Source organism: Leopardus geoffroyi, chromosome D2 (assembly GCF_018350155.1).
Source record: "Leopardus geoffroyi isolate Oge1 chromosome D2, O.geoffroyi_Oge1_pat1.0, whole genome shotgun sequence".
Taxonomy (NCBI): domain Eukaryota; kingdom Metazoa; phylum Chordata; class Mammalia; order Carnivora; family Felidae; genus Leopardus; species Leopardus geoffroyi.
The window spans coordinates 88,308,842-88,336,537 of NC_059334.1; the positions used below are offsets into that span (position 1 = coordinate 88,308,842).

At 56.7% G+C, this 27,696-nt stretch overlaps 1 protein-coding gene across 5 annotated transcripts; it reads left to right on the forward strand.

Moving 5' to 3' along the window:
• Positions 1-6,845: 6,845 nt before the first annotated feature.
• SCART1 (scavenger receptor family member expressed on T cells 1) lies at positions 6,846-25,871 on the forward strand. Of its 5 annotated transcripts, XM_045439368.1 has the most exons (15): positions 6,846-6,883; positions 7,489-7,585; positions 14,826-15,143; positions 16,845-17,141; positions 18,051-18,359; positions 18,745-19,050; positions 19,164-19,481; positions 19,554-19,868; positions 22,802-23,116; positions 23,263-23,328; positions 23,404-23,718; positions 23,957-24,004; positions 24,500-24,637; positions 25,030-25,212; positions 25,683-25,871. In XM_045439368.1, exons 1-15 carry the CDS (start codon positions 6,878-6,880, stop codon positions 25,751-25,753), a joined length of 3,102 nt encoding a protein of 1,033 aa, XP_045295324.1. In that variant the 5' UTR covers positions 6,846-6,877; the 3' UTR covers positions 25,754-25,871. The 5 variants fall into 5 exon arrangements, with proteins under 5 accessions (XP_045295324.1, XP_045295323.1, XP_045295328.1 ...); XM_045439367.1 differs by lacking the exon at positions 25,683-25,871 and having other exon boundaries at positions 25,030-25,324; XM_045439372.1 differs by lacking the exon at positions 25,683-25,871 and having other exon boundaries at positions 24,500-24,641; positions 25,030-25,193.
• Positions 25,872-27,696: the final 1,825 nt, after the last annotated feature.

Below are 27,696 nucleotides of genomic sequence, written 5' to 3' on the forward strand. Positions count from 1 at the left end.
GGTGTGCACCTGGTGGCAGAGACAATGGGTCAGATGCTGGCTGGTGGGTGGGGTGCTGGAGGCCACGGCCCCTGCTCTGCTGCCCACGGGTGGGCCTCCCCTCGGGCGCTGGGTGGGATCTGGGCAGATGTGGGCTCTGCCTGGCCGCAGACTGGATGAAGGCTGTGGTGTGCTGGGTGCCATGAGAACGTCTCAGGGGCCCGGCCTGGGGACCTGCTCACGGGTGTGGATGGGGCCCCACAGGATGGTGGGGGAGGCCTTGGCCAAGGTCACCCAGGTCAGGAGAATGGTTGTTGTGGGGAGGGGGCAAGGGGTTGGGCTGGGGTGGGCAGGGACCTGCTGGGCTCCCGCCGTCTTCTTGGGTTGGGCGGGGGGGAGGGTATCTGCGGCCATGAGATGGGGCTTCCTCATCTGTACGCACGACGACAGCCAGAACTTGCCCTGCAGGTTGGATGCAGACCTATCGCACCTCCAGGGGGGTGGGATGCTGAGGAGGACGTCCGTGGGCTTGTGCCACAGGGGCTGACGGGGAACACGGCCACTCCTGGGGTGCCAGTTCCCTAGGAGAATTCAGGGTCCCAGGGAATTGGGAGGATGCAGGAGGCCGAGTTTCCCACCCTGGGTCCCCTTTTCGCCCTGTCCTGGCCAGGTGAGCCGTGCTCCCTGCCCTGGGCCCTGGGGCTCCAGCCCTCCACCGCCCGACTCCATGTGTGGCTCGCCTGGTTCTGTCCAAGCCGCACTGGTATGGCCACAGGTGTGCAGGGGGCCCTCAGGGCCATGACTTCCTGTGCCCCCCGATTCCAGCCCCTGCAGGGGTGGCTAGGGGATCAAAGGGGGCAGGACAGGCAGGTGGCTTCCTTGCCTCCACAAGGACCTGTTTCACCACAGTGAAAGGGCCAGACCCTAAAAACAGAAGTCAGCTTCCTTCACCCCGGGCGTTCCCCTCCTGCCCGCCCACGGGTTTCCTGGCTCAGGGGCCCCCTGAAATGCTCCCCTGCACCCCCCCCCCACATCAGCCAGGGCCTCTGTCCTAGGAACATCCCTGCAGGCCACAGGCGTGCTTCCTGACCTCCAAAGCCTGTGTGGGGACCAATCCACTCATTTGTAGAACGGTTGGGGTTTTGGCTTCTTACCTGTACCCTGAGTGCATCCGTACACTTGATGTGGAAGTGAGTTTGCTAAAACAAGCTGGCTGATACGGAGAATGGGCTTGGAGGACAAAAAGCAGACTCTGTTCTGCATCTTGCTGCCTCGAACCCTCAAGTTTAGTGTATGTGCTGCCAAAGTGAGTGCTGCTGTGAGCCCTCAGAGGGCATCCCCCACACCAGGCCTTACCCACCGGGGCCTCAGACCTGAGCTTGGGGCCGAGCGGGGTGTGGAGGGCGGTCCTCCTGCCCTGATGGAGTAGATGCCCCTTCTGGGGAGGCCCTTGAGCCCAGCACCTGGTAGGGTGGGCTGCCCCCAGCCCAGGTGTCAGCTCTTCTCGGCTTCCTGCCTCTTCCCGGAACCCCAGAACCCCCCAGGGCTCCTCCTGGCCTGTGCCCTTGAGTGACCACAGGCCCTTTGCCTCTCTCCCCTGCATGCTGCCCCAGATCCCAGGCAGCAGATCCCAGAGCTCTAAGGTGTGGCTCTGGGATGGGTGGCTCCAGTTTAAACCCCACCCTCCCGGAGACACCTGTGCCTAGGATGGGATAGCCACCCTCTCTGCCTCGGTTGTCCCATGGGGTCAGAGCAAGACCCTTGCTGGGCTGTCCTGGCCCCAGAATGCCACGAGGGGCTCTGAGGACCACAGAAAGCCTGCACATCTGCTGCGTTCACTCGGGTGGGCTTGGTGGCCCGGGTGGGCAGCGATGCCTACGCAGCAGGAGGTGGCCTGGCCAGATCTCAGTGGGCCTGGTCAGCTCCCCCGTGGCTGGGGCTCTATCTCTCCCCCACTGTGGCCCCTGGTGACTCCGGGAGTGTCTGCTCAGACCTGCCACTGATCAGCTGTTGGACTTGGAATCGATGTCTCTCTCATCCAGAGCCTGTTTGTCTGTGTGAAAGAGGGAGCAAAGCCGTCAGCTTAGCCGACGGGATGGGAGACTGGTGCCTCGTTAGGGGCCCCGAGTTCTCATCACACAGACAGGAGAGGACACACGGTGAGTCCCCAGGCTCCACCGTGATGCTCCATAAGTGCTCCCCAAACTTCACATGGGTGCGGAATCACACGTGTCCTCCCCCAAACAGATTCGCTCAGGCACCCAGCCTCCCTGAGTCGAAGTCCTGCACGCCCCACGAGAGGCCCCTGACGCAGGTGTTCATGCAGACACCAGGGTCCTGCCAGCTGGACCCCCAGCAGACGCCCCCCAGCGGATCCAGATCTGGCACACAGACCTCGGTGCCCATGCCTTAGACACACAGATGCCCCCATAGACCCGGTCCTGCCCAGGAGACAGGTGCTGGCCCCCACCCCCCACGGCCTAAGCCTCAGGAGCCATACGCTGTGCCACAGAAACACACACGGACACAGGGATAAACCCCCAGACCACAGACACCTGGCCCTCAGGGACACTGGTTCGAGACAGACTGCTCAGCTTGTTGCCTTCATCGCATGCCTGGGCACACGCAAACTCACGAGCAGGGGCTCACACAGGAGCACACGCAGACACGGGTGCACACGCCTGTGCACATTCAGGGATGCACTGCACACAGACACGCGCACCTTTCGGCTCTCACCTGCGTGGAGACTGCTGGTTTTAGCTGGGAGATCGGGTTTGGAATCCCAGCCCCGCCCGCCCTCTGCTCTCAACCCCCAGCCCCAGCTCCTCGTGGGTGGAGGGGAGGGTCTCTCAGTTCTCTGGCTTTGCTCAGGACTCGGTGCTGTTCCAGCCAGGGACTCAGCAAAAGCCGGTCCCTACCTGGTCCTTGAGTGCTGAGAGGGGGCTCGGCATGAGGGGTGACAGAGGGCTCTGACAGGGCCGTGTCCTGCTCTCAGCTGAACGTGGCACTGGGTGCCGGCCCCGTGCGTCTCCCCCCCCCAGGGATGTCACACACCCCGTGAGCCCGTAGGTCCAGGAGACAGCTTGGAAGACACGAAACGAGATGAGCCGCTGCAAAGACCCCTCCTCACAATGAAAAAGACAAAGAGACCTCAAGTCCGAGGCGGCCACTGGCGCCTCCCCTGCCGTCTGCATTTCACAGGACCAAGAGTCAGGTGCGGGGGGAAAATACGGGGGGCCCCCGGTTCGCGGCCGTTGGGCACATCCCCTGTGCATGGGGAGAGCCTGGGCAGCCCAGGAGCCGAGCACCCCCAGGCGCCCCAGACCACGAACGAGTGTGTTTCTAAGGCACAACTGAGCGGCAGACGGAAAGCTTACCTCAGCCCTCGCTCACCATCTGCTCACGGGAGAAGGTCTCACAGGAGAGACAGGCAGAGCAGGAACTGGGCAGAGTGGCAAGGCTCCGTCCCTCCCCGCTGTCCCAGGGGCTGGTGCCCAAGACACCAACGGCTCCTCTTGGGAAACCCTCGAGCCTCTGCTCCGGGACCCACACCCCCCGGGAGCAGCTTTGTCAGCCAAAGTGGCCAGAATCAGAGGCCAGATGGCCTCCCTGGTTTCCTGGTGGGCACAGGGCAGCTGTGACCTGACGGGGGTGGGGTGTGGGTATGGGGGTCACTCTCGTCCAAGCAGCAACAGCTCAGTGCAGCAGAGGGGCCCGGAAGTCTCTGCCCCCACCCCGCCAGAACTGTGGGTGACGAGCAGGCCCAGGCTGGTCCCAGACCCCGCTCCCCTGAATGGGCTCCATGCTGCCGCACGGCCACCCACCTCCCTGCTCTCCAGCTGGTCACTGTGAGGGTCACATGAGGTGGTCAGAGACGCCCCTTTGTCAGCTGCGACACAGCTGTGGGGCGGAGGTGTGTCCCTCTCTCCCACAGAGGTGGAGGTGAGAGGAAGGTGTCCAGGACCCCGCACTGGGCTACAGCCCTTCCCTGCCACATGGGGTCCAAGGTCTGCCCACACTGTCCTGTCAGTCTCTGTACTCAGTCAGAGAAGGGTCCCCACAGGCCACAGGGGACGGCAGACTGGCCCCTTAGAGGTGGGCAAGGGACCTGCTGTCTGCTGGGCCTGGGGTCCGTGCCTCAGTGGAATCCAGATCTCTGGAGCTGCCTCTCTGGTGGCCCAGGGCGGCATGGGTTGGCCTTGTGTCCCTGGGCCCCTAAGTCATTTTAAAGAAGTCACGTGTTCTCAGCAAAGTCTGCCGGCTCCTACAGCGTCTCAGCAGGGCCCTGGACTCCAGATACGACACTGAGCAGACAAGCTCCTGTGTGTGGCGCTCTGGTGTTGCAGGGAACCCACAAGCGGGATTGGGGAAGAGCGCTCCCGCCAGCGGGGGTCAGGGAGGAGGTCTGGGGTGCAGTTATAGCTTGTCCAGAATGCTGCGGACCGCGGGGGTGGCGTGCGCTGCCGGGTGGGGAATGGGGTGATTTCTGTGTGCTGGGTGTGGCGGGACAGGCCTGGACTCAGAGCTGGGGAGGGCTCGGTGGCCCAGCTCCCCGGTGGGTGCGGCCTGGCGGCGCCCCGGAGACGGGCCAGGTTCTGGGCAGAGCAGGGCTGCCGGGGAGGGGGTCAGACTGGCGGGGTCCAGATGGGGTGCAGGCTGCAGTCCGAGCTCGCGATCACCGTGGTGGCGCAGGGCGTCGCTGGGTTTGCTGATGGATCCGGCATGGGGTGCAGGAGCGAGGGCCCAAGGATGTGGGATCGGTGGCTTTTGGAGTCTTCGGGGGGTGGTGGGGAGGAAGTTTTCCGTGTGCAGATTTAGGATGAGGGGAAGTTAGGTGGGGGCGTGGACATGTGAGTCCGGAACCTTGCGGAACCTCCCGGAGGTGGGCGCTTGGGGTCCGCCAGGGTGCCGGCGGAGGGCCAAGGAGGGTGCGGGAGCAGGGCTGGCTGGCTGCTCCTCCGTTGCTGTAGGCTAACTCTCACTCGCCCTGGACGAGGCTCTTCAGGTGCAGTGTGATGCGACAAGAGCGTGGCCAGCGTGAGTGGCCAAGAGAGGACGCTCGGATACTGGTCCGCGTGTCCACGCTCTCGGCCGCTATGCCATCTTCCCTGCTGGGCCTTGAGGCAGGGCTGACCATGGCGCCCTGGGCTCCACCTGTGCCAACCAGGCAGCTTTGCAGCGAGGTGGCTGGAGCCTTCCAGACAGGAAGCTCTGTGACCCGTGTGAGTGTCCTCGCCCTCGCCCTGGCCTGCTTGGGGCTTCCTGCCCTGGTGCAAATCCCAGCACCCCTGCACCCTCCCGGGAGCCTGGCCTGTCTCCAGCAGTGGGGTCGGGGGTCTCTCCGCGGGTGTGTCTTGGGCTGTAGGGCTGCTGGCTTCTTGCTGGTTTGTTGCTGACGCTGGTGGCTGGGTGGAGTTTTCTTCTGGGGACCCCAGCATCCACAGACAGCCCTCCCCACTCACAGCTCCCGGCCTCCTGTTTCCCTGTGCCCGCTCAGCCCCTTCCCACAGACACCCCTGGCTTCCCATGGCCCAGAACCTCACCTCTGGATCTGAGCCGTGTAGATGAAGGTCTTGCCTGTTTCTCACATCACTGCCCCAGCACCTTGGTCCCACCTCGGGCCCACCACCCCCTCCCCAAACTCAGTGCTCACCCCTGCCCCCTGCAGCAAGATCTCTGGCAGCCTCCCCCCCGCCCCCCCACCCCCCCCCCCCGTCCCTGCCTTCCCCAAGCAGGTGTCCTAAACTCTGGCCCCCGCCCCACCCCTTCTCAGAAAACAAGCCAAGGGGCAGGGACTCTGACATCCTGCTTCAGACACCTTATCTTTATGCACACACATCCTGGGGGCTTTCCTGCTCCTGGCTGTGCTGAGTTCTGCACCTGGCCCCCAACCCCTAAGGGCCCTCCCCTGGCTTTTGCTGCTGAGTCTGCCTTCTAACGTCAGCATGGACACAGGCTCCAGCCTCCTGTCTGAGAAGCGAAAGGGAAGGAAGCCCCAGCCCTCAGACTACACCCTCTGCCCCTTGGTAGCAGCACCCGCCTGTCCTCATCTACCTTCTCCTCGGCTCTAGTGTCCCTGTCAGCTGGGCAGCAGGCCGCCCCTCCTGTCACTGGCCTTCAAGAAGCAGAGAATCCCCTCCTAACCCTGCTGTCTGCTTCCGTCCACACTGGCTGGGCAACAAGCATTGGAGACCCCACAACTGCGTTACTGCTAATCCAAATGGGGCTGCACAATTCTGCTGCTTGTGGGTTTGACAGCTATGCCTGCCCATTCGGGATTCCATGTCAATTCTAGAATCATTTTGTTAGGTCCGGGATCCCTCCTTCAGCAGTTAATTTGGGGGATTTTTTTTTCTGTCTTTGCAAGATTGAGTCTTCTGGGCGCCTGGGTGGTTCAGTTGGTTAAGCTTCTGACTCTTGGTTTCGGCTCAGGTCATGATCTTGGCTCATGGGATCGAGTTTCATGAAGGGCTCTGTGATGATAGTGTGGAGTCTGCTTGGGATTCTCTCTCTCCGTCTCTGCCCTTCCCCTGCTCATTCTTTCTCTCTCTCTCTCTCAAAATAAAGAAATAAACATTAAATATGAAGATAAACTTTTCTGACTCATAAACTTGGCATATTTCCATTCTTATTTAAACTTTGCTGTGATGTCTCAGTTGTCTGTGTAAAGGTTTTCTACATCTTTCATTAGAGTAATTCCTAGATATTTAATATTTTTGTTGCTTTTATAAGTGGTAGCCACTTAAAAGAATTCATTTTCTGTTTGCTGCTTTTATGTAGAAAGATAACGGCTTTTTGTTTATTAACTGTGTCCAGTGAGCTTGCTAAGTAAACTTTGTCATGAATTCTAACTTCTCTGCAGATATTTCTGGACTCCCTATATTCCCGGTGGCATTGTATGTGGGTAAGAGGGCTTCACCCTCCCATCCTGTCTTACAACTTCCTTCTCCTAACTGACTGCACCGTGAGAGCCCCCAGGGCAGAGCAGAGGCGGACAAGGTGGGGAGGGACAAGGTGGGGAGGGACAAGGTGGGGAGGGGCAAGGTGGGGAGGGACAAGGTGGGGAGGGCTGTCCTGTGGTGTCTCCGGCCTCAGAGAGCCGGACACTTGCTGTGGCGTGTTTCCATGATCCTTGTTATCAGATTAAGGGAGTTCCCTGCTATTTCTAGTTTGCAAAGTATTTATTTATTGTAGTAAATGTTTTTTTTAATATAAAATTTTTTGCCTCTTTTAAGATGATAATATTGGGGCGCGTGGGTGGCGCAGTCGGTTAAGCGTCCGACTTCAGCCAGGTCACGATCTCGCGGTCCGTGAGTTCGAGCCCCGCGTCAGGCTCTGGGCTGATGGCTCATGATGGCTCAGAGCCTGGAGCCTACTTCCGATTCTGTGTCTCCCTCTCTCTCTGCCCCTCCCCCGTTCATGCTCTGTCTCTCTCTGTCCCAAAAATAAATAAACGTTGAAAAAAAAATTAAAAAAAAAAAAGATGATAATATGATTTTTCCCCCTTAGTATTTCAGTGTGACAAGTGACAATGATGGATTTCCTAATGCCAAACCAACTTGGCACTCCTGGAAGAAGGCCATCGTGGGCACCGCTGGTATGCTTTGTACGCATCGCTGATTTTATTGGTTCTGGGCCCAGGGTTTTCTTTGTGGGAGGATAATCTTTCCTTGAGAAGAGGACTATCGAGGGACAATTGACATACATTAAATAGCACATATTTGAAGTGAACAATTTGATTAGCTTCGACATATACATATCTATATCTCCATGAAACCATTCCCACAACCAACGGAATGTGCATTTTCATCACCCCCAAAACTTTCCCCCTTCCTGCCCCTCCCCGTACCTACCTCTCCAGGCGACCACTGACCTGCTTTCTGTCACCGCAGGTTAGTTTGCATTTCCTGGAAATTTATGTAGTGCAGAGGATGTGGAGGACCTGAAGCCCCAAAGAGCACAACCACTTTGGAAACAGTTCCGGCCTTTCATGGTGACTTACACACGTTCCTGCCGTCCGACCCCCCACTGTGCTCCTCAGTGTTTACTTAAGAGAAATCAGAATATCCATCCACCAAAAGGCTTGTACAAGAATGTTCTTAACAGTTTTATTTATAATAGTCCCAAACTGTACACAATCCAGGAAATACACTTTGGAACAATCCAGGGAGCTTTCTCAAGTTTTGCCGGTTGTGCATGCGCTCATTCGTGCGTCCGTGGAACTCACAATTTTCCCACACGTGTAGCTTCAGGTGACCGCCACAGCAATGACGTGAACTCCCTGGGGCTGCCGCCTTACATTCACACCCCTCCACCCTGACATACCTAACCCTGCTAACCTGTTCTTCGTGTCTACTGTTATTTCAGAAATATCGTATACATGGGATCATGCGATATGTGTCCCTTTCAGATTGCTGTTTTCATTCAGCATAATTTCCTTCAGGTTCACCCAAGTCGCCGTGTGTATCAATACCTTGGTCCTTCTTACTGCCGAGCAATGTTCCATGTATGAATGCACCACGATTTGTTAACCGTTGAGCCACGGAAAGGCACCTAAGTAATTTCCAGTTTCTGGCTACCGTGAATAAAGCCACTGTAAGCGCCAGAGTAAACGTTTCTGCACGAAGGGAAGTTTTCATTGCTCTGGGGTCAATGCCCAACTGTGCGGTCGCTGAGTGGTGCGGGCAAGTCTAGTCTGAGGGTTAAAAGAACTGCCGAATTATTCCACAGGGCGGCCGTGGCTGCACTGTTCACATCCCCACCAGCGATGCATGAGTGATTTCGTTTCTTGACTTCTTGCCAGCATTTGGTATTATCACTAATTTTTTAAAAAGCCTTTCTGGTAGTTCTGTAGTGATACCTTATTGTGCTTTTTTGTCTGCAGTCACTTAATGGCTAATGGAGGTGAGCATCCTTTCATGTCCTCGTATGACACATCTGTATGTCCTCTTTGCTGAAATGCCTGCACGCACCCATTTTCTTTTCTTTTCTTTAAAAATTTTTTAAAAACATTTTTATTTATTTTTGAGAGACAGAGAGAGACAGAGCGTGAGCAGTGGAGGGGCAGAGAAAGAGTGAGAGAGAGAGAGAGGGAGAGAGAGAATCTCGAGCAGGCTCCACATTGTCAGCACAGAGCCTGGCATTAGGCTCAATCTCATGAGTGGTAAGATCACGACCTGAGCCAAAGTCAAGAGTCAGATGCTCAACCGACTGAGCTATCCAGGCACCCTGGGTTATCACCTTTTCTATTCCAGGTATTGATTTGGGTCTTTTTTGATCTTTGTCAAACTTGTTAGAAGTGTGTTAATTTTATTTTTATTTTTTTCAAAAACCCAGCTTTTTGTTTCACTAATGTTTTTCTATTATTTTCCTGTTTTTAATTTCATTGATTTCTGGTTTTATCTTTATTGTTTCCCTCCTTACTCCTTCCTTTATTCCTTTCCTTCCTTTCACTTTTTCTCTAGATTTTTGAGATAGCAATTTAGATTATGGATTTGAGATCTTTCCTCTCACATAAGTATCAAACACTATAAATTTCCCTCTCACCATTACTTTAGCGGCATCCCATAAATTCTGATATGTTATTTTCATTTTTTATTCACTTTTTAGTATTTTCAAAATTTCATTTGAGACTTCATCATTAAGCCATGGCTTTTTTAGAAGTGTGTTTAATTTTCAAGTGTTTGCAGATTCTTCCATTGTCTCCCTGTTATTGAGTTCTTGTTTTTTTCTATTATGGTCAGAAAACATTCTGTATGATTTAAATTATTTTAAGCTTGTTAAGGTTTATTTTGTGACCTAGGATACAGTCAGTTTTGGTGAATGTACCATGTGTGCATGAAACAAATGTGTATTCGACTTTGTTGTAGGAAGTGCTCTGTGATCCTGTTGGTTGCTGCTCCATTCTTCCAGACCTTGCTGAGTTTCTGTTGATTGCTGTGGATGGCATCTTGAAGTGCCCAAGAATTGTGGATTTGTCTTTTTTCATTATGTAATGCCCCCCATTCTTCCTAGTAATTTCCTTTTATCTGAAAATTTTGTCTGATATCAATATAGCCACTTCTGCTTTTTTTTTGTTTAATGTTCACATGAAATGTTTTTTTCTTGAATCAGCACACATTTGGATAATTTTTAAAAATTCACTCTGCCAACATCTGTCTTTTAATTTGTGTGGTTGGAACCTTTACATTTAAATTATTACTGATGTGTTGGGGGCTTATATCTGCCACTTGCTTTTTATTTTCTATTTGTTCCCTTGTTTCTCATGTACATGTTTCTTTTTCTCTTGTCTCCTTGTGAGTTATGTGAACATTTTTTAGACTTCTATTTTGATGTATTTATAATATTTTTGTATTTTGTATAATTTTATTATTGGTTGCCTTGTATGGGACTCATAACAGCCTCCTGGTGTTGACATTTTACCACTTCAGGTGAAATATGGAAACCTTACTTAAATTTTGGTTTTTACCCTCCCAATTTAAACACATAATTGTGCTAAGTATTTCCTCTGTATTCCCTGAGCACTACTTCTGGTAGTGTCATAACATAAAATGTGACTGAAGAAACTCACAAAGTGAAGGACAGTCTATTATAGTCACTCCTACTTTTATCCATTTCATTGTTCTTCTTTCCTTTCTGAAAGCCCCATCTTTTTGTTATCATTTTCTTTCTGTTTGGAGAGTTTTTCTTTAACTATCATGTAATAATATGTTTGCTAGCAAGAAGTTCTTTTAGTTTTCCTTCACTTGAGCATGCCTTTACCTCCCCTTAATTTCTGCAGGATAGTTTCACACACGTAGAATTCAGGCTTGACACATCCTCTGTTTCAGCACTTAAAAACTGGTCCACTCCCTACTGGTCTCCATTTCAGAGGAGAAATTTGCTGTCATTCTAATTGGTTTTTCTCTGTAGATGATGTATCATTTTTCTTTGGCTGGTTTTAGGATTGTTTTAATCTTTAGTTTTCAAAATGTTAATTATGATGTGTTTTGGTGTGAATTTCTTTGGATTTCTCCTGTTTGGAGTTTAGTCAGCTTCCTGAATCTGTAAGTTTATGTGTTGGGAAGTTTTCAGCCATTGTTTCTTCATATTCTTTCCTCTCTCCCCTACTTCTCAGATCTCCATTGATAGAATTAATGGATCTTTTGTTATTGTCCCAGAGGTCTCTGAGGCTATATTATTGTTGTCTGTTTTCTCTCTTTTGTTTACATTAGGTAAATTCTATTTGTCTTCAGGTTGACTGATGCTGTCCTCTGTCATTTCCATTTTACTCTTGAGATCATTTGGTGATTTTTTAAAGCAACTTCAGTTACTGTATTTTCAGTTCTATAATCTCCACTTGGTTCTTTAAAAAGTAACAACTTTAGGGGCGCCTGGGTGGCTAAGTCAGTTGAGAGTTCAACTTTGGCTCAGGTCATGATCTCGCGGTTTGTGAGTTCGAGCCCTGCGTCAGGCTCTGTGTTGACAGCTTGGAGCCTGGAGCCTGCTTCAGATTCTGTGTCTCCCTCTCTTTCTGCCCCTACCCTTCACTTTGTCATTCTCTCTCTCTCTCTCTCTCTCAAAAATAAATAAACATTACAAAATTTTAGAAAAAAGTGTATAATCCACTAGTTTCTAGCATACTCAGAATTATGCAGCAATCACCACTAGTTGATTTTAGAGCATCTTCATCTCCCACAAGGAAACCCCATATATATATCAGCAGTCATTTCCATTTTCTCCTCCTTCCAGCCCCTGGCAGCCACCCAGCCACTGTCTCTGTCTGTGGATTTGCCTCGTCAGGACGTTTCATATCGGTGGTGTGTTTTGTGTCTGACAACTTTCACTGAGTGTGATGTTTTCAAATGATGAGTGATTTTCACTTGTGTTTTGGACAATTTTGGTTGTGATGTTAGGAGACTTTTCCAGGTTGGCAGGTAGCCACCTGTTTGAGCTCAGGGTGTAGGTTCTGGCCTTTTGTGGCTTTGGTTCCAATGACAGTTCAGTTTTTAGGGGTTTTGTGAGGCTATCCTGGCCTGTCTCATTCTCCTGGTGCTGTGGGGCTCCCACTCAGTCCTTGCTGGTCCCCAGAAGTTGGTTGTCACTGTGTCACTATCTGTGGTGGGGAGCCAGAGCCACTGGGCTTGGGTGGAAGGCAGAGGCACACAGAGCTTTGCGGCTGCGGTTGTGGGCAGATTGGACTACCTGCTTGACTTTGGGTCTGAGTGAACCTGGTCTGTCAGCAGTTATCAGTGTGAGAGGAAACCCGCAGCCTGGGGCCCTTGCTCATGTGCTCAGGGCTTCTGAGGCCCCTGATATGCTCTGGAAAGGCCCTTGCTGTCTCCACTGGTTCCTGGAGGCCATTGGTGACTCCTATTTCTGCATATTTCACTCTGGACTGAAATCTCTGCTCTTGTGCTAGTTGAACAGCAGGAACTGGTTGAGCCCTGGGGGGTCACAGTGCCATGAAGGTAGCTCTCTGGGCCTTGGGACTGGGGACCCTTCTCCTCACTCTCAGTGCAGTCCCTGTTGGTAAGTTTCTCCTTCCTTCATCTATGGAGGCTTCTGGAGGTGGTGGTTCTGTAGAAGCTGAGACCCTGGGGTATGGGGATCTCCTGCTGTGACCAGATGTCTTTCTGGCTCTTGCTCAGCTTGGACGTGGATGGGTCGTCCACAGGAGGGCAGGAGGGCATGTGGGCTCCAAAGTGTGTACCCCCAGAGACTCTTGTTCCAACACTGAGTGAGCCTAGCTCTAGGGTGAACCCAGGGTGCGGAGCTGGGTCAGAGCCTGGATGGAATGAGGGGGCATGGCTAGCGTCTGGTCCCAGTGACCCCGATGGACATGAGGTGCTGATAGGTCCAGCAGAGGGGCTGCTCCACCCCTGTCCCTGGGGCTGGGGTGCTGGTGGGGGAGTGTGAAAGCTGGCTGCACCTGGCATTGAGGGTGATCCCCAGCTCACTCACTGTTCCAGGGAGTGGCAACAACCTGGGGAGGGGGCCCAGGGGTGTGAGGGCTGCCGGGTCTAGAAGACAAGAGGCAGAATCATGGGCAGGAGCCTGTAGAGAGGGGTTCTGTCAGGTGGAACAGCACAGAGAGGCTGGACGTGACAGAATGACCCCTGGGGGTACTGCATACAGTAACACAAAGCCTCTGGGTGAGTGTGTGATAGTATGTGTCAGAGAGGGTGTGAGAGCATGCGTGTGTGTGTTTGTGTGTGTGTGTGTGTGTGTGTGTGTGTGGTAGGGAGTGTGTGAGAGCGTGCATGTGTGTGATAGCGGTAGTATCAGAGAGTGTGTGATAGCATGCATGTGTGTGTGAGTGTCAGAGCGAGTGCATGCATGCATATGTGTGATAGTGTGTCAGAGAGTATATGAGAGCATGTGTGAGTGCATGCATGCGTATGTGATAGTGTCAGAGTGTGTGAGAGTGTGCATGCATGTGATAGTGATAGTGTCAGAGAGTGTGTGAGAGTGTGTATGCACGTGTGATAGTGTCAGAGTGTGAGGGAGTGTGCATGCTTGTGTGAGAGTGTCAGAGTGTGAGCGAGTGTGCATGTGTGTGATGGTGATAGTGTCAGAGAGTGTGTGAGTGCGTGCATGCGTGTGTGATAGTGTCAGAGAGTGTGAGAGTGTGCATGTGTGTGTGAGTACGTGCACGCATGTGAGTTGGGCAGAGAGACAGGAGAGGGTAGCAGTCGGTGTCCAGTGCTCTGGAAGCTGATGGAAGAACACTCTGTTGGGCAGGCCGATCCAAGGTCCAGCAAGGGGGTGACCTCAGGGCTGGACAGTAGGGGCATCCCGGGTGCTGGTGGCAGGAATTTGTGGGCAGTGATGCTGTCTGGCGGGAGCGGTGTGGGAACGCTGGAGGGGATCCCGTTTTGTGTTAAAGAGGCAGATATGTGTGCACGTTTACGTCTGCAGAAGAACAGGCCGGCAGGGTGTGAGGAAGCTGTGGGGGGGGGGGGATGCCAGCGGTGAATGACGACCATCAGGGGGTGGTGAGAGGGGCAGTGAGAGGGCATGCCTTTCTCTGCACCTATATGTGGGAGTCTGCGCTCTGTCCCCTCCTCACATGAGTTCAGGGTGGGCACTGGAGGTGGTCTGGGGTGGCCCAGGCTGGGACTGTGTGCAGGACTTCTTCATGGCTGCTGTTGTGTTTCTTCTGCACCAGCTGTGGATGGGATTGTGAGGACCAAGGGGCTGTGATGGGGAGAGGCTGTGCAGAGAGAACCAGAGCGCAGGGCCTAGAAGGGGCATGGTTGAGGAAGTGCATCCGTGGCCCTGGTGGGGAGGTCCTGTTGGTCCAAGTTCAGGTCCAGGGAGCTGCTGAGACCCTGAGACCTGAGGAGGCCGGCCTAGAGACTGTAACTGGAAGGGCAGATGGCCGGCCGGTGAGGCAGGAAACAGAGAGTCAGGGGCCCCGGTGCCTCTACTGCACTGGAGAAACGATTGGGGGTGGGGAGGGGTGGCCTGGCAGAGCCACCCCGCTTCCAGGCAGCGGAACACAAGGGCACTTCCTTGCCAAGAGGGTGAGGGTCACCCACATCGTGGGGGCCTCAGAGGGCTTGGGAGGGGAGCAGAGGCCGTGGTCCTGGCGGGAGGGAAGGGGGTCTGTGGAGGTGAGGATGCAGGGCTGCGTGGGGGCAGTGGGAGGGTTTCCATGTGACTCCACCCCATCACCTTTCTGGACTGTGAGTATTGGGGGTGGGGGTAGGGGGACTTGGCTTTGTGCTGAGGCCTCGCAGCAAGGCCTTAGAAGTGGCCCCAGGCAAACGTAGGAGTCTTCCTACCTCCCAGCTGGCGCTGGCTCACCCTCCACCCCGCGAACTGGTTCCGGGCCCCTCTGAGGCTGGCCTGTTCTTCCGTAGGTGGACCAAGAGACCTGAGGCTGGCGTACAGACACAGTCCCTGTGACGGAGTGGTGCTAGTCCTACACGATGGGCAGTGGGGACACGTGTGCAACCAGGAGTGGACGTTGGCAGAGGCATCCGTGGTCTGCAGGCAGCTGGGCTGTGGACATGCTGTGGGAGCCCCCAAGTACGTCCCATTGCCCGGGGAGATGGTGCGGCCCTGGCTCCACAACGTGTCCTGCAGGGGCGACGAGCCCTCCCTCTGGGAGTGCAGCCTCGGGGCCTGGACACAGACCAAGTGTCCCCATGAGTGGGTGGTGGTCGCTCTGTGTGCGAGTAAGTCTGAACAGGAGGGGGAAGAGGAGGAGGAGGGTGAGTCTGGGGGAGGAGGAGGAGGAGGGCTTGGTGGAGAGGGGGAGAGAGGGTCTAGTGCAGGGGGAGAAGGAGCCAGGTCTGGGGGAAGAGGGGGAGAAGGAGGAGGTGGGCGGCCCTGGGGGGGGGGCAGAGAGAGGGTCTAATGCAGGGGGAGGAGGAGCACAGGTCTGGGGGGGAGGGGGAGGAGGAGGAGGAGATGGCGGGCCTGGGGGGAGGAGGAGGAGGTTGGTAGGCCTGGGGGAGGGGCAGAGAGAGGGTCTGGTGCAGGGGGAGGAGGGGTGCGGGTCTGGGGGAGGAGGGGAGGAGGAGGAGGTGGGCGGGTCTGGGGGAGGGGCAGAGAGAGGGCCTGGTGCAGGGGGAGGAGGAGTGTGGGTCTGGGGGAGGAGGGGAGGAGGAGGAGGTGGGTGGGCCTGGGGGAGGGGCAGAGAGAGGGTCTGGTGCAGGGGGAGGAGGAGTGCGGGTCTGGGGGAGGAGGGGAGGAGGAGGAGGTGGGCGGGTCTGGGGGAGGGGCAGAGAGAGGGCCTGGTGCAGGGGGAGGAGGAGTGCGGGTCTGGGGGAGGAGGGGAGGAGGAGGAGGTGGGCAGGCCTGGGGGAGGGGTAGAGAGAGGGTCTGGTGCAGGGGGAGGAGGAGTGCGGGTCTGGGGGAGGAGGGGAGGAGGAGGAGGTGGGCGGGTCTGGGGGGAGGGGGAGGGGGAAGTGGAGGAAGCTGGCGGGTCTGGGGGGGAGGGGGAGGGGGAGGAGGTGGGCGGGCCTGGGGGAGGGGTGGAGAGAGGGTCTGGCGGCTCTGTGGCGGAGGTGGGGGGCTCCTCCCAGGGCACCGAGCATGCTGACCTGTCATGGTTCCAGTCTCTCATGACTCGGTCACTCCTGTAAGGGGCCCTTCGTCTTTCACCCAACAGATGCTTATTCGCAAGGCTCTATTCTAGGTGCTTGGCCATATGCAGCTGTGAATAAACCAGACAAAAGTCCTGCTGCATGGAGCCTGTACTGTCCCGGGAGAAACAGTGAACAAATAAGTAAAACAGCAATGCGGGACCGTGGAGACACAGAAAACAGACGGCGGGGGGCGGGGGGGGGTGGAGGTCAGAGACACCTTGTCTTCTAGATGCCTGAGGGCCTGACACACCTGTCCCTGCCCCACCCCCACCCCCCACCGTAGGTATTTAACATTAGGTATCTCAACATGATTTCAAAAGTGACCAGGAGGCAAATGCTTTCCCTGTGAGGTCTGTCGTGAGGGTCTTCTGCTGTCTCTGGGCACTTATGTGACAGGGAGCTCCTGAGGCCCCCTTACAGCATCCTGTCTCTGAGGCTGACCCATGACATGGTTTATGGGCCCAGGATGAAGGGAAAATGCAGGGATCCTCGTTCAACAACAAGATTTTCAAGACAATGACGGCAGAATGTTAAACCAGGCATAGATCCCTCTGCGTGAGGGGTCCTCTGTGACCTCCCACCCAGAAAGGGCTCTCTCAGCCAGCGATGACCCTCTTGAAGGAGAAGGGTTGGTCTCAGGCTGTAACCCAGGCCCAGGGCGGAGGCCCAGGTAGGGGCTGCTTGCCCAGATGGCAACGTCTGGTCGCTGGGGCAGGTGATGGGCTCCAAGGGACCACGGGGCCCGTGGAGTCCGCGCCTTCCGTAATGTGGGCCTGTGCTTCTCAGATGGCACTTTTCGGGAGATCCGGCTGGTAAAGGGCCGCAGCCCCTGCTCCGGACTCCCCGAGATCAGGAATGTGAACGGGGTGGATCGCCTCTGTGGCCTCCATGAAGAGGAGGCCACGGTGTTCTGCCGGGAGCTGGGGTGTGGGCCTGCACTTCAGGCTCCCCGCCAGGATGCGGGCGTCGTTGGGAAGTATATGACGTGCCGGGGCACCGAGCCGACCATCCGGAACTGTAGACTCAACAACCGCCTGCGCAGGGGCTGTGACTTCCAGCACGATGCCGAGGTGGTCTGCTCAGGTGAGGCCCGCCGGGCACAGCCAGGCTCTGGGGGGGGGTGGGGGGGGTGGGGGGGGTGCAGACCCTTGGGGGACGCTCTGTCCTCACATCTCACAGTGTGTCCCTCTCTTGATGCCTGTGCAGCCTGCTGTTCCAGAGGGACGAAGAGCGGGCTGGGCAGGCGAGGGAAGGCAGGGAGGAAGGCAGAGGAAGGCACTGTGCTGGGAAGATCCGATGCTCTCTAGCTCAGGGTTGTTGCAGACAGAGGCCTAGAGGAGAGGGCACAGGAAGTGCTGGTGGATGGTTCGCCGGTGGGTGTGTGGTGGGCTCAGGTCTGTGCCTACGTCCCAGCAGAGGTGTGCTGGCTCAGAAACCCGGACCTGGGGGTGGGGGTGGGGTCCTGGCTGTCCTGCAGCATCTGTGCTCTGATTATTGTGTGTCCAGTAGGAGTCAAGGTGGCTGGTGGTCACCCCCTCCCAGTCCTGTCTCAAAGGGGCAAGCGAATTGACCGTCAGATTCTGGCTGTGTTCTGGGAATTAGGGCAGGCTAACGTGAGACGGACAGGCCAGCCTCCTTGGTGCCCCTAAGAAGGCAGCGTTCTGTGGCCAGAGAGGTGCCTTGACCTGGCCTCCAAGACTATACAGGACCTTGATGCCACTGCCTTGGGCAGGCAGAGGCTTTGTCACACACGTGGGCACCGGTAGGAGGTGACTCTGACCTCTGACCTCAGGGAAGTGACCAGGGACCCCTTCTCTGTTCCGGGTGCAGGGTGTATGGGTCTCTGGCTATCAGTTTCTGCCCAGGACTTGCAGACCCACTGCCTGGTCCTGGATGGTCTACCCTGGCCAGAGTCTCCTGTAGTCCAGGGAGGTGGCTGAACTGCTCACCTGAGAACCCTTATCCCTAACTGAGAGCTTGTGTCTCCCCCAGGACACATGGAAGCCCGGCTGGAGGGCGGCGAGCACCCCTGTGCTGGGCGTCTGGAAGTGAGGCGCGGCCTGACCTGGGGCACTGTCTGTGATGCTGACCTGGACCGGGCGACGGCCCGTGTGGTGTGCCGGGAGCTGCAGTGTGGTTCTGCTGTGTCCACTCCTGGGGGCGCCCACTTCGGCCAGGGCTCTGGGCTCGTGTGGACAGAGGCCTTCCGTTGTGCAGGCAACGAGTCTCTGCTGTTCCACTGCCCTCGGGGACCTGGGCGCCAGTGTGGGCACCACCAGGACGCCGGGCTCAGGTGCTCAGGTGAGGCTGGGAGGGTGGGATCTGAGGCTCAGCCTTGCCTCCTTCCCTGCCAACCTCCCTCGATGACTCCGCCTGGGGGCTCTAAGCTAGGCTCACGAAGGCCCCTCTAGCCAGTTGGGGGTGTGCGTGTCCTTGGCTAGGAAGTGTTGCTTCTGGGGGTTGAGGGGGGAGGGAAGAGAGGACTGTGTTCCCCGCTAAGTCTATACCACAGGCTGTAGGCCCATCTGCAGAGAGGCATGCTCTGGATGCGGGGGGCTGAGGTGGGTAGGGGGCTGGTGAGGCAAGGGCCTGGCTCTGTGGTCACCACACTGGGGGCAACCGGAAGAAACTGCCCCAAGCTGGGTCTGCGGGTGAGGGAGGCGCTGACCACCAGCCCCCTCTTTAGAGTTCCAGCTGGTTAACGGCAGCAGCAACTGTGAGGGACGCGTGGAGCTCCAGGTGCAGGGGGCCTGGGCACCCCTCTGTGCTGCTCACTGGGACTTAGCGGATGCCACCGTCCTCTGCCACCAGCTCAACTGTGGCAGCGCGGTGGCCACACCCCGAGGAGGCCACTTTGGGGTCGGGGACGCTCCCATCTGGCCTGATGTGTTTCACTGTGTGGGGACAGAGCCCTACTTATGGAATTGCCCGGTAACCACCCTGGGGGCCCGGGCCTGTGCCCCGGGAAACGCAGCCACCGCCGTCTGCTCAGGTGGGTGCTGGAGGCTGGGAGCGGGAGGGGCCCTACGGGGAGGGGTGGTCCTTTCCCCTTTGCAGGCGCAGGGCCCCTCCCCGACACCCTGTCTCCTCGGCGGGTCTCCCCAGGTCTCCCCCACGCCCTGAGGCTGAGGGACGGACAGAGCCGCTGCGATGGCCGCGTGGAGGTCTCCCTGGACGGGGTGTGGGGCCGCGTCCTGGACGACGCGTGGGACCTGCGTGGCGCCCGCGTGGTGTGCAGGCAGCTGGGGTGCGGACAGGCCGACCGGGCGTATGACGCTCCGGCGCCTGGGCGCGGGGCGCTCCCCGTGGGGCTGAGCCGCGCGCGCTGTCTGGGCACGGAGACCCGCCTGACCCAGTGCAACGTGTCCGCGTCCCCGCTGGTGCCCGCGGGGGCCTCGCGGGACGCGGGCGTCGTGTGTTCGGGTGAGTGAGGCCCAGGCCGCCCGCCCGCCCCTCGGCCCCTGGGCCCGCCGCCCTGACGCGGTGTCTCCGCAGGGAGCCGGCGGGTGCGACTGGCCGCGGGGCCCCACCGCTGCGCGGGGCGCGTGGAGGTGCTGCGCGGGGGCGCCTGGGGCACCGTGTGTGACGACGGCTGGGACCTGCGGGACGCCCAGGTGGTCTGCCGGCAGCTGGGCTGCGGCCGCGCCCTCCGAGCCCTGGGCGCCGCGCCCTTCGGTGCCGGGGCGGGGCGCGTCTGGATGGCCGAGCTGGGCTGCAGGGGCCACGAGTCTGCGCTGTGGAGGTGCCCGTCAGGGGGCCGGGGCCCGCGGGACTGCGGGCACAAGGAGGACGCCGGCGTCGTCTGCTCAGGTCGGTGAGGGTAGTTGGGCGTCTTCTCGGGGGGCGGCTGGGTATCGAGCGGTGCACTGTCTTTGTGCGCCCAGGCCTTCCGTGGGCTTCCCCGGGCCTTCCGCAGACCCCACTGACCCCTTCCCGAGTGGGGCCCCCACCGTGTACCGCACCGTCCTCTTGCTGCCGCGCTGCTGCGGGCCGGGCCGGGCACAGCCGGGTCTCTCCCCGCTGCTCACAGGCTCGTCTCACATTTGTGCGGGAGGGTTCTCCCCCCAGCTCCTGGCCCGTGTTTCTGTGAGCTGCAGGAAAGGTGGTGTTGGGAGGGTCTTTGCTTTTCAGCTTGTGCGTGTCTGAGGTTCCTTACGTTGGTCTTGTCTGGGTGTGACCATTCTTGAGGGACAGGGTTCTGCGCTCACTGGGGAGCCTGGGAGGGGTGTGTACGGGGCAGCCTCCCCGGGCGTCTTCAGGCTCCTCTCCGGGGCGGGGGTGAGCATTCAGGTGTGGTTTCTTCTCAGTGATTTCAGCCGTTCCCTCAACTGTGTCTCAGATGATTGCATTCATTTCAATCGTCCTGTTCCTTTTAAAGTAACACTTGGGCTCATCATTTTACCCCTTCCCCTTTTTATTCATTATCTTTTGGGGAGTCTGCTCTTTCTCATGAATTCTGGGAGAGTTTCCAGGCGCTGTGCACATCACTGATTGGCTTCGCGTCTACACCGGTCCTACGTGCTGGGATGTACATTCCAAGTGGCCGTTGTGCCTGCAGTTCTCCTCCGCCTTGTCTCATGGGCTCCCTCAGGCTGCTGGTCACTTGCCGACTGATAGGACCCTGCTGCTGGGGACTGGCTGCGGGCAGGGGTGGGGGACGCTCTGTTTCTGTCACAATTCAACATGGAAGCAGTGTTCCCAAATCGAGAGCAGAAGCAGACGAGGTGCATGGGAAGCCCAGGCCTGGAAGGAGTGAGGGTCGCTCTTACGCCCTGTGGTCAGTCGGCTGAAGTCCCAGGGCAGCGCAGAGTCAGGGGGGTGGGGACACAGACTCCTTTCTAGGGCTGTGGGTACAGGCAGGAGACCTTTGTGGCCATGTTGGTAATCTGTCATGGATGTGCTTCCTTCAAGTGTTTTTGTTTTTTAAAGGTTATTTAAATTGTAATTGGTTATGACTCTGTCACATGCAATTCATATCTTACTGTCTCCATTTATCCTGTGGAGGTATTTTTGACGTATCAGACATTCAAAACATAATTTTAAAGGGCTATCAAAAACTTTGTTATTGGTGATATTATAGTCTCCTTGCTTCGTCACACTGTTGTGGAGATTACTCTGCTTGAGGGCTTGGGCCCTGACCAGCCGGGGCTGCTGCTGTCTCCAAACATGGAACTCTGCACTCGTTACTTTTTTTTTTTTTTTGCTTTTATTTTTATTTTTTATTTTTTAAAATTTGCATCCAATTAGTTAGCATAGAGTGCAACAATGATTTCCGGAGCAGATTCCATAGTGCCCCTCACCCATGTAGCCCATCCCCCTCCCACAACCCCTCCCGTAACCCTCAGTTTGTTCTCCATATTTATGAGTCTCTTACGTTTTGTCCCCCTCCCTGTTTTTATATTATTTTTGTTTCCCTTCCCTTACGTTCATCGGTTTTGTCTCTTAAAGTCCTCATATGAGTGAAGTCCTATGATTTTTGTCTTTCTCTGACTAATTTCACTTAGCATAATACCCTCCGGTTCCACCCACGTAGTTGCAAATGGCAAGATTTCATTCTTTTTGATTGCCGAGGAATACTCCATTGTATATATATATACCACACCTTTTTTAAAAAAATGCTTATTTATTTTTGAGACAGAGACAGAGTGTGAACAGGGGAGGGGCAGAGAGAGAGGGAGACACAGAATCTGAAACAGGCTCCAGTCTCTGAGCTGTCAGCACAGAGCCCGATGTGGGGCTCGAACCCACGAACCGTGAGATCATGACCTGAGCTGCAGTTGGACGCTTAACCGACTGAGCCACCCAGGCACGCCTAAACCACATCTTCTTTATCTGTTCATCCATCGATGGACATTTGGGCTCTTTCCATACTTTGGCTATTGTTGATAGCGCTGCTATCAACATGGGGGTGCATGTGTCCCTTCAAACAGCACACCTGTATCCCGTGGATAAATGCCTAGTTAGTGCAATTGCTGGGTGGTAGCGTAGTTCTATTTTTAGTTTTTTGAGGAACCTCCACACTGTTTTCCAGAGTGGCTGCACCAGCTTGCATTGCCACCAACAGTGCAAAAGAGATCCTCTTTGTCCGCATCCTCGCCAACATGTGTTGTTGCCTGAGATGTTAGTCATTCTGACAGCTGTGAGGTGGTATCTCATTGCGGTTTTAATTTGTATTTCCCTGGTGACGAGTGATGTTGAACATTTTTTCATGTGTCGGTTGGCCATCTGGATGTCTTCTTTGGAGAAGTGTCTATTCATGTCTTTTGCCCACTTCTTCACTGGATTACTTGTTTTTTGGGTGTTGAGTTTGATAAGTTCTTTATAGATTTTGGATACTAACCCTTTATCTGATATGTCATTTGCAAATATCTTCTCCCATCTGTCAGTTGCCTTTTAGTTTTGCTGACTTTAAAAAAAAACTTTTTATAATCACTGCTAAATTGATCATCTTGTGCAAAAGATTATTCTTTTTTGAATGATTTCCAAGGGTGGGTTTCTGGGCAATCAGGTGACACCTGCTAAGATGTTACAGCTGGCAGTTAAATCTGATCACCCGAGATTAACCGCTACCTGCATCCTTGGGGTGGGAGGTTGCCACGGGGACACATGACTGATGTAAGGTTCTTGCTAGGGGCTCACTGGGTTCGATGCCCCTGAGCAGCATTGATCTTAGTGCTGGGACCCTCTCATTTTGGGGTCATCCTTTGGAGATTTCTCCTGGCCCGACTGCTTTTGTCTTCCAGGGTCAGTGGCCCTGAGGCTGCGAGGTGGCACCCACCAGTGTGCTGGGTGGCTAGATGTGTTCTACAATGGGACGTGGGGCGCCGTGTGCAGTAATGCCCTGAAAGACATCTCCTTGTCCATCATCTGCAAGCAGCTGGGCTGTGGGGAGCAGGGCTGGCTAGAGAACAGGCCTGTCCACACTGGCTTGGGCACCTCCTGGCTGGACAACATTGAGTGTCGCAAGCTGAGAAACTCCACACTGTGGCAATGCCCCTCTGCACCATGGCACCCACGCTCCTGTGCCCACGGAGAGGAGGCTTGGGTCACCTGTGCAGGTGGGTCTCTGACGGTTTCTGACGAGTCACCTGCAAGGCTGCCATTGATCTGTGACTTAGGGCCTGGAGGTCACTCAGGCTCCACACACTTCATTCTGAAGCGTTCAGGGCATTTACAGAGGGATGGTCGCTGTTTAATCCCATAGGATTGTCAGAGAAAATGACGCGGGATTCTGGAGAGACCAACTGCTCATCCGCCCACAGCTGCCCAGGTACCCTTCTGTCCGCTTCCCTGTGCACTCTTCACCTTGGTCCTGCCCTGCAGTGACCACAGCCCCCTCTTCCAGGGGAGGGCACGCTGCGTGTGCGTGGAGGCAAGGACAGCTGCTCTGGTCGCGTGGAGCTCTGGCACGCTGGCTCCTGGGGCACCGTGTGTGACGATTCCTGGGACCTGGCAGACGCGGAGGTGGTATGCCGCCAGCTGGGCTGTGGCCCAGCTGTGGGTGCCCTTGCCGGGGCCGCCTTTGGCCCAGGCTCAGGGCCCGTGTGGCTGGACGAGGTGGGGTGCCGGGGCAGCGAGGCGTCTCTGTGGAACTGCCCCGCAGAGCCGTGGGGACTCGGAGACTGCGGGCACAAGGAGGACGCGGGCGTGCACTGCTCCCGTGAGTGGGGAGGGGAGGGGGCACAGGTGGGTGGGAGGGTTTGCCTGGGGCTGGGGAGGGGGTCTCCCCACCCAGAACATGGCCCTGAGGCCGTCCCTGTGCTGGGTCCCTCTGGCTGCCATGCTGCGCTCAGGCTGAGTGGGGCTGGGACACTTCCTGAGGGTCTGGGTGGAGGGTCTGGGCTGCCCAGGGCTGTGGCTGCCTCTCTTCCTGGGAGTCCCTCTCATTTGTCCTGCAGGTGACAGGGGGACCACGGCTCGGCCACAAGCACTGGAATGGGCATCAGGTAGGTGTGCTCTCCCTCAGGGCTCAGGTCATGCCCTTTTGTCTGGCCCCGACCCAGAGGGGCCCTGCCGTGGGCTCTGCGCAGAGGGGCAGTCTCCGGTGGGTGCCAGGGCTGCAGCCAGCCACTCTTTAGGCTGATCGGGCCAGGGTCAGGAGGGTCAGGAGGGTCAGGACCGCCCACTCTGTCCTCCTGTGCTAGCCTGGGCAGAGAACCATGGGGAGGGACAGCAGGCCCAGCCACTTCTCCGGGGTCTTTCTTTTACCCACTGGGGGCATTTGACCCTGGAACACTGTGGCCTCCCCCCTCCCTCCTGACCCTGGCCCTGTGACCTCAGCCCTGTGACCTCTGGGCCATCTCTGGGGGAGGAGCACCAGGGCCATCTCCTTTGGGTGCCCTCCCCCTCCCTGAAAGGTTCAGGTGGCCCAGGCCCAAGGTCACAATACCCCAGGCAGCACAGACACACAGGGGAGACCCCGCCTCTCACTGTCCTCACAGGTGCCCCCCTCACCCCTCCAACTGCCCTCAAGGCTGGGAACCTGCCCATGACCTTTTGCCTTGTCCTGGGCACCCTCCTGGTCATCGTCTCCCTGGTCCTGGGGGTGCAGTGGTTCCGTGGAAGGAGAGTCTGCCAGGGTAGGTGGGTGTGGCCGGGGCAGGTGACACAGGACTGTGGGGGAGGGAGGTTGGGGGCATACTTGGAGACCCCAGCCCATCACAGGCCCTTTCTGCCAGGTCCCACCTGGAACCCTGCTTCATGGCAACTTCTCAGTGACACTCGTGGGCCCAGGAGTAGTTGGGTCAGGGGACCCTGGGCCCTGCTCCGCTTCTGAGGGGTGCCTGGGTGTGAGGACAGGGCCCCAGGGGCATCCCGATTCCCCACGTCATCTGCGTAGTAGGGCTAATTGCCCCGGCTATCTGGGACGTGGCTCTGGGGGGGCACGCGTGAGACACCCCACGGGGCCAGCAGCGGGTGGGCCCAGACTGTGAGAGCGCCTGTCCTAGAAGCTGTGGCATGCCCTTTGCAGGTTCCAGAATGTTGGGGAGTCTGCCCTCGGAGGGTGTGTATGAGGACATCGGAGTTGTTCCCACGGGGGAGAAAGATGAGGGGCCCAGAGTGTCCCTGAACCTGGCCCTGGAGGAGGAGTATGATGACGCTGGGGAACTGGAACAGGGCCCTGAGGAGGAGGACGCGCCCCTGAACCCCGCCGGTGTGCACCTCTGCGCCTTGGCGCCTGCGCTGCTGTTCCTGCTGTACTCTTACGCCCAGGGCTCTGCTCCGGCCAGCGCCTACATTTAAAGACCCTGAGAGCCACCTCTCCACGAGTCTGTGACCCTCATTCCTGTGTCCAGGCTTGGACATTAGGGGATTCAGCTGTCCCTTCAAAGTTGCTCCTTAGACTGGAATCTTCTCATGGGTGGGCGTGGAGTCCAGGGAGGGTCCTGGAGTTTTATTTGGGTTTCTTTTTGTGGCTGCCCACAGGGTCCTTCTAGCACCTTGTCTCAGTCGGCTGCAGGGGGCCTGAGCAGAAAGGGTGGGAGGGTGGCCCCGGCTCATGCCGTCCTGTTCTTGTCTGACGTTCTGGCTTCAGGGTGCAGTGACACAGCAGGGCCCAGAGACCGTGGGGGCTCTGAGGGGTTGCCAGGGGGGCCCAACGTGCGTCTCTCTCCTTCAACACAGGTGGGGTTCCTTGCAGCCTGGGCCCCCAAGCTCCTGCTGAGACAGAAGATGCGGCGTGCCCTAGGACCTGATGACAGTGTGCTGGCCATGGGACGTCAGCGAGACCAGAGTGGGGAGAGAACCCAGGCCCCGGGGTCTTTCATTATCTTCATTTCTAAGAGAGATGTCATTAAACTCCCTTTGAAGTTCCTCATGCACCCATTAATTCATCTCAGAAGCATTCCTCAGGCCCCGCCACAGCCCGGGTTGTGTTTCCTCCCTGCTTCACCCTGGTTGGATGCGGGCCAAGTGTGTCCGACTTCCTCACTTCTGCACGCACCGGGGTGGGGTAGCCAGTGAACCAGCTCCTTGCCACCCCTCCTCACATCTGCAGTGGTGTTCCGGCGTTCCCTTGTGCCAGAGTCCCCCGTACTCCAGGAAGGACCCAGCCCTTTTCAACCACACCCTCCCTACCCCCACCCTCACACCTTCCTCTGACCACACCCTCCCTCCATGACCACACCCCACCCCACCCTCACACCTTCCTCTGACCACACCCTCCCTCCATGACCACACCCCACCCCACCCTCACACCTTCCTCTGACCACACCCTCCCTCCATGACCACACCCCACCCCACCCTCACACCTTCCTCTGACCACACCTGCCACGACCACACCCCGACCACACCCTCCCCACCCTAGCCCTCACATCTTCATTCCTGATCGCATCCTCCCCACTCAGCCCTCTCTGACCACATTCACCTGACCTCACCCTGACCATACCTGCCCCTCCCTCCCCTCCCACCCCACTCACACTGGATATCCTTGGGGCCTGGGGATTGGGGGAAGATGTGCAGCAGGAGGGCGTCCCTGGGGTCAGGAGGGAGAGAAATGAGCAGGCAGGCGGTGGTGTGGGGGTCTGAGTATGGGACAGGAGACCCGGAAGATATATGGGGAGCAGAGTAAGGATGTCAGCTGAGCAGCCCGAGTAGGTTCGGACTTAGAGGAAGGATGCAGGGCTCCTCCATCTGTGCTGCCCCACCCCAGTGCCGACTGCTCCCTTTCCCTTACCCAGTGTGGAGTGCTCCCCGTCCCTCCCCCAGTGCAGAGTGCTCCCCGTCCCTTCACCAGTAAGGAGTGCTCCCTGTCCTTCCCCAGTGTGGAGTGCTCCCCATCTTTTCCCAGTGTGGAGTGCTCCCTGTCCCTTCCCCAGTGCTGAGTGCTCCCCTGCAGAGTGCAGAGTGCTCCCTCCCCTGCCACAATACAGAGTGCTCCCTGCCCTTCCCTGGTTAAGAGCGCTCCCCTGCCCTTCTCCAGTGGAGAGTGCTCCCTGCCCTTCCCCCATGCAGAGTGCTCCCTGTCCCTGCCCAGTGCAGAAGGCTGTGCCTGTTTTTGTAGCTTTTCTGGCAGGAAACTAATGGGTTGCTGATCTGTTTGCTGCTTTTAAGGTTACATGTAAGTGTCCTGGGGTTGTCTAGAGTAGTCTTTATCCTGCAGCTAAGTTGGCCTTGCATCTGACCTACAGCCCTTCTGCATCCTCCACGGAGTATATGAAGTCTCTATGAATCATGACGATGGGCAAACACATGTCACAGAGGAGGAACAATGAGTGCAGATGACATCAATGATGAAATAATATTTCACTTTCAGATTGAAAATTTTGGTGAAGAGAAGGGGAAATTAATACATGTGTACATTGTTTGTATTTTGTGAACAAATAAAATTTGTCAGTGTTCATAAATATCCCTTCCAAGATTCATCCCCCTTCCCAGACTGTGTTCTGCATAAATACGCTCAAATATTTATGAAAATACCAAGTGTAGCATTTTTATAACAAAAATGAAGTAATCAAATTTCCATCAATAAATGCCTGGCTAGGGGTGCCTGGGTGGCTCGGTCGGTTAAGCCTCTGACTCTCGGTTATGGCTCAGGTCATGATCTCACAGTCTGTGAGATCAAGCCCCATGTTGGGCTCTGTGCTGACAGCATAGAACCTGCTTAGAATTCACTCTCTCTCTCTCTCTCTGCCCCTCC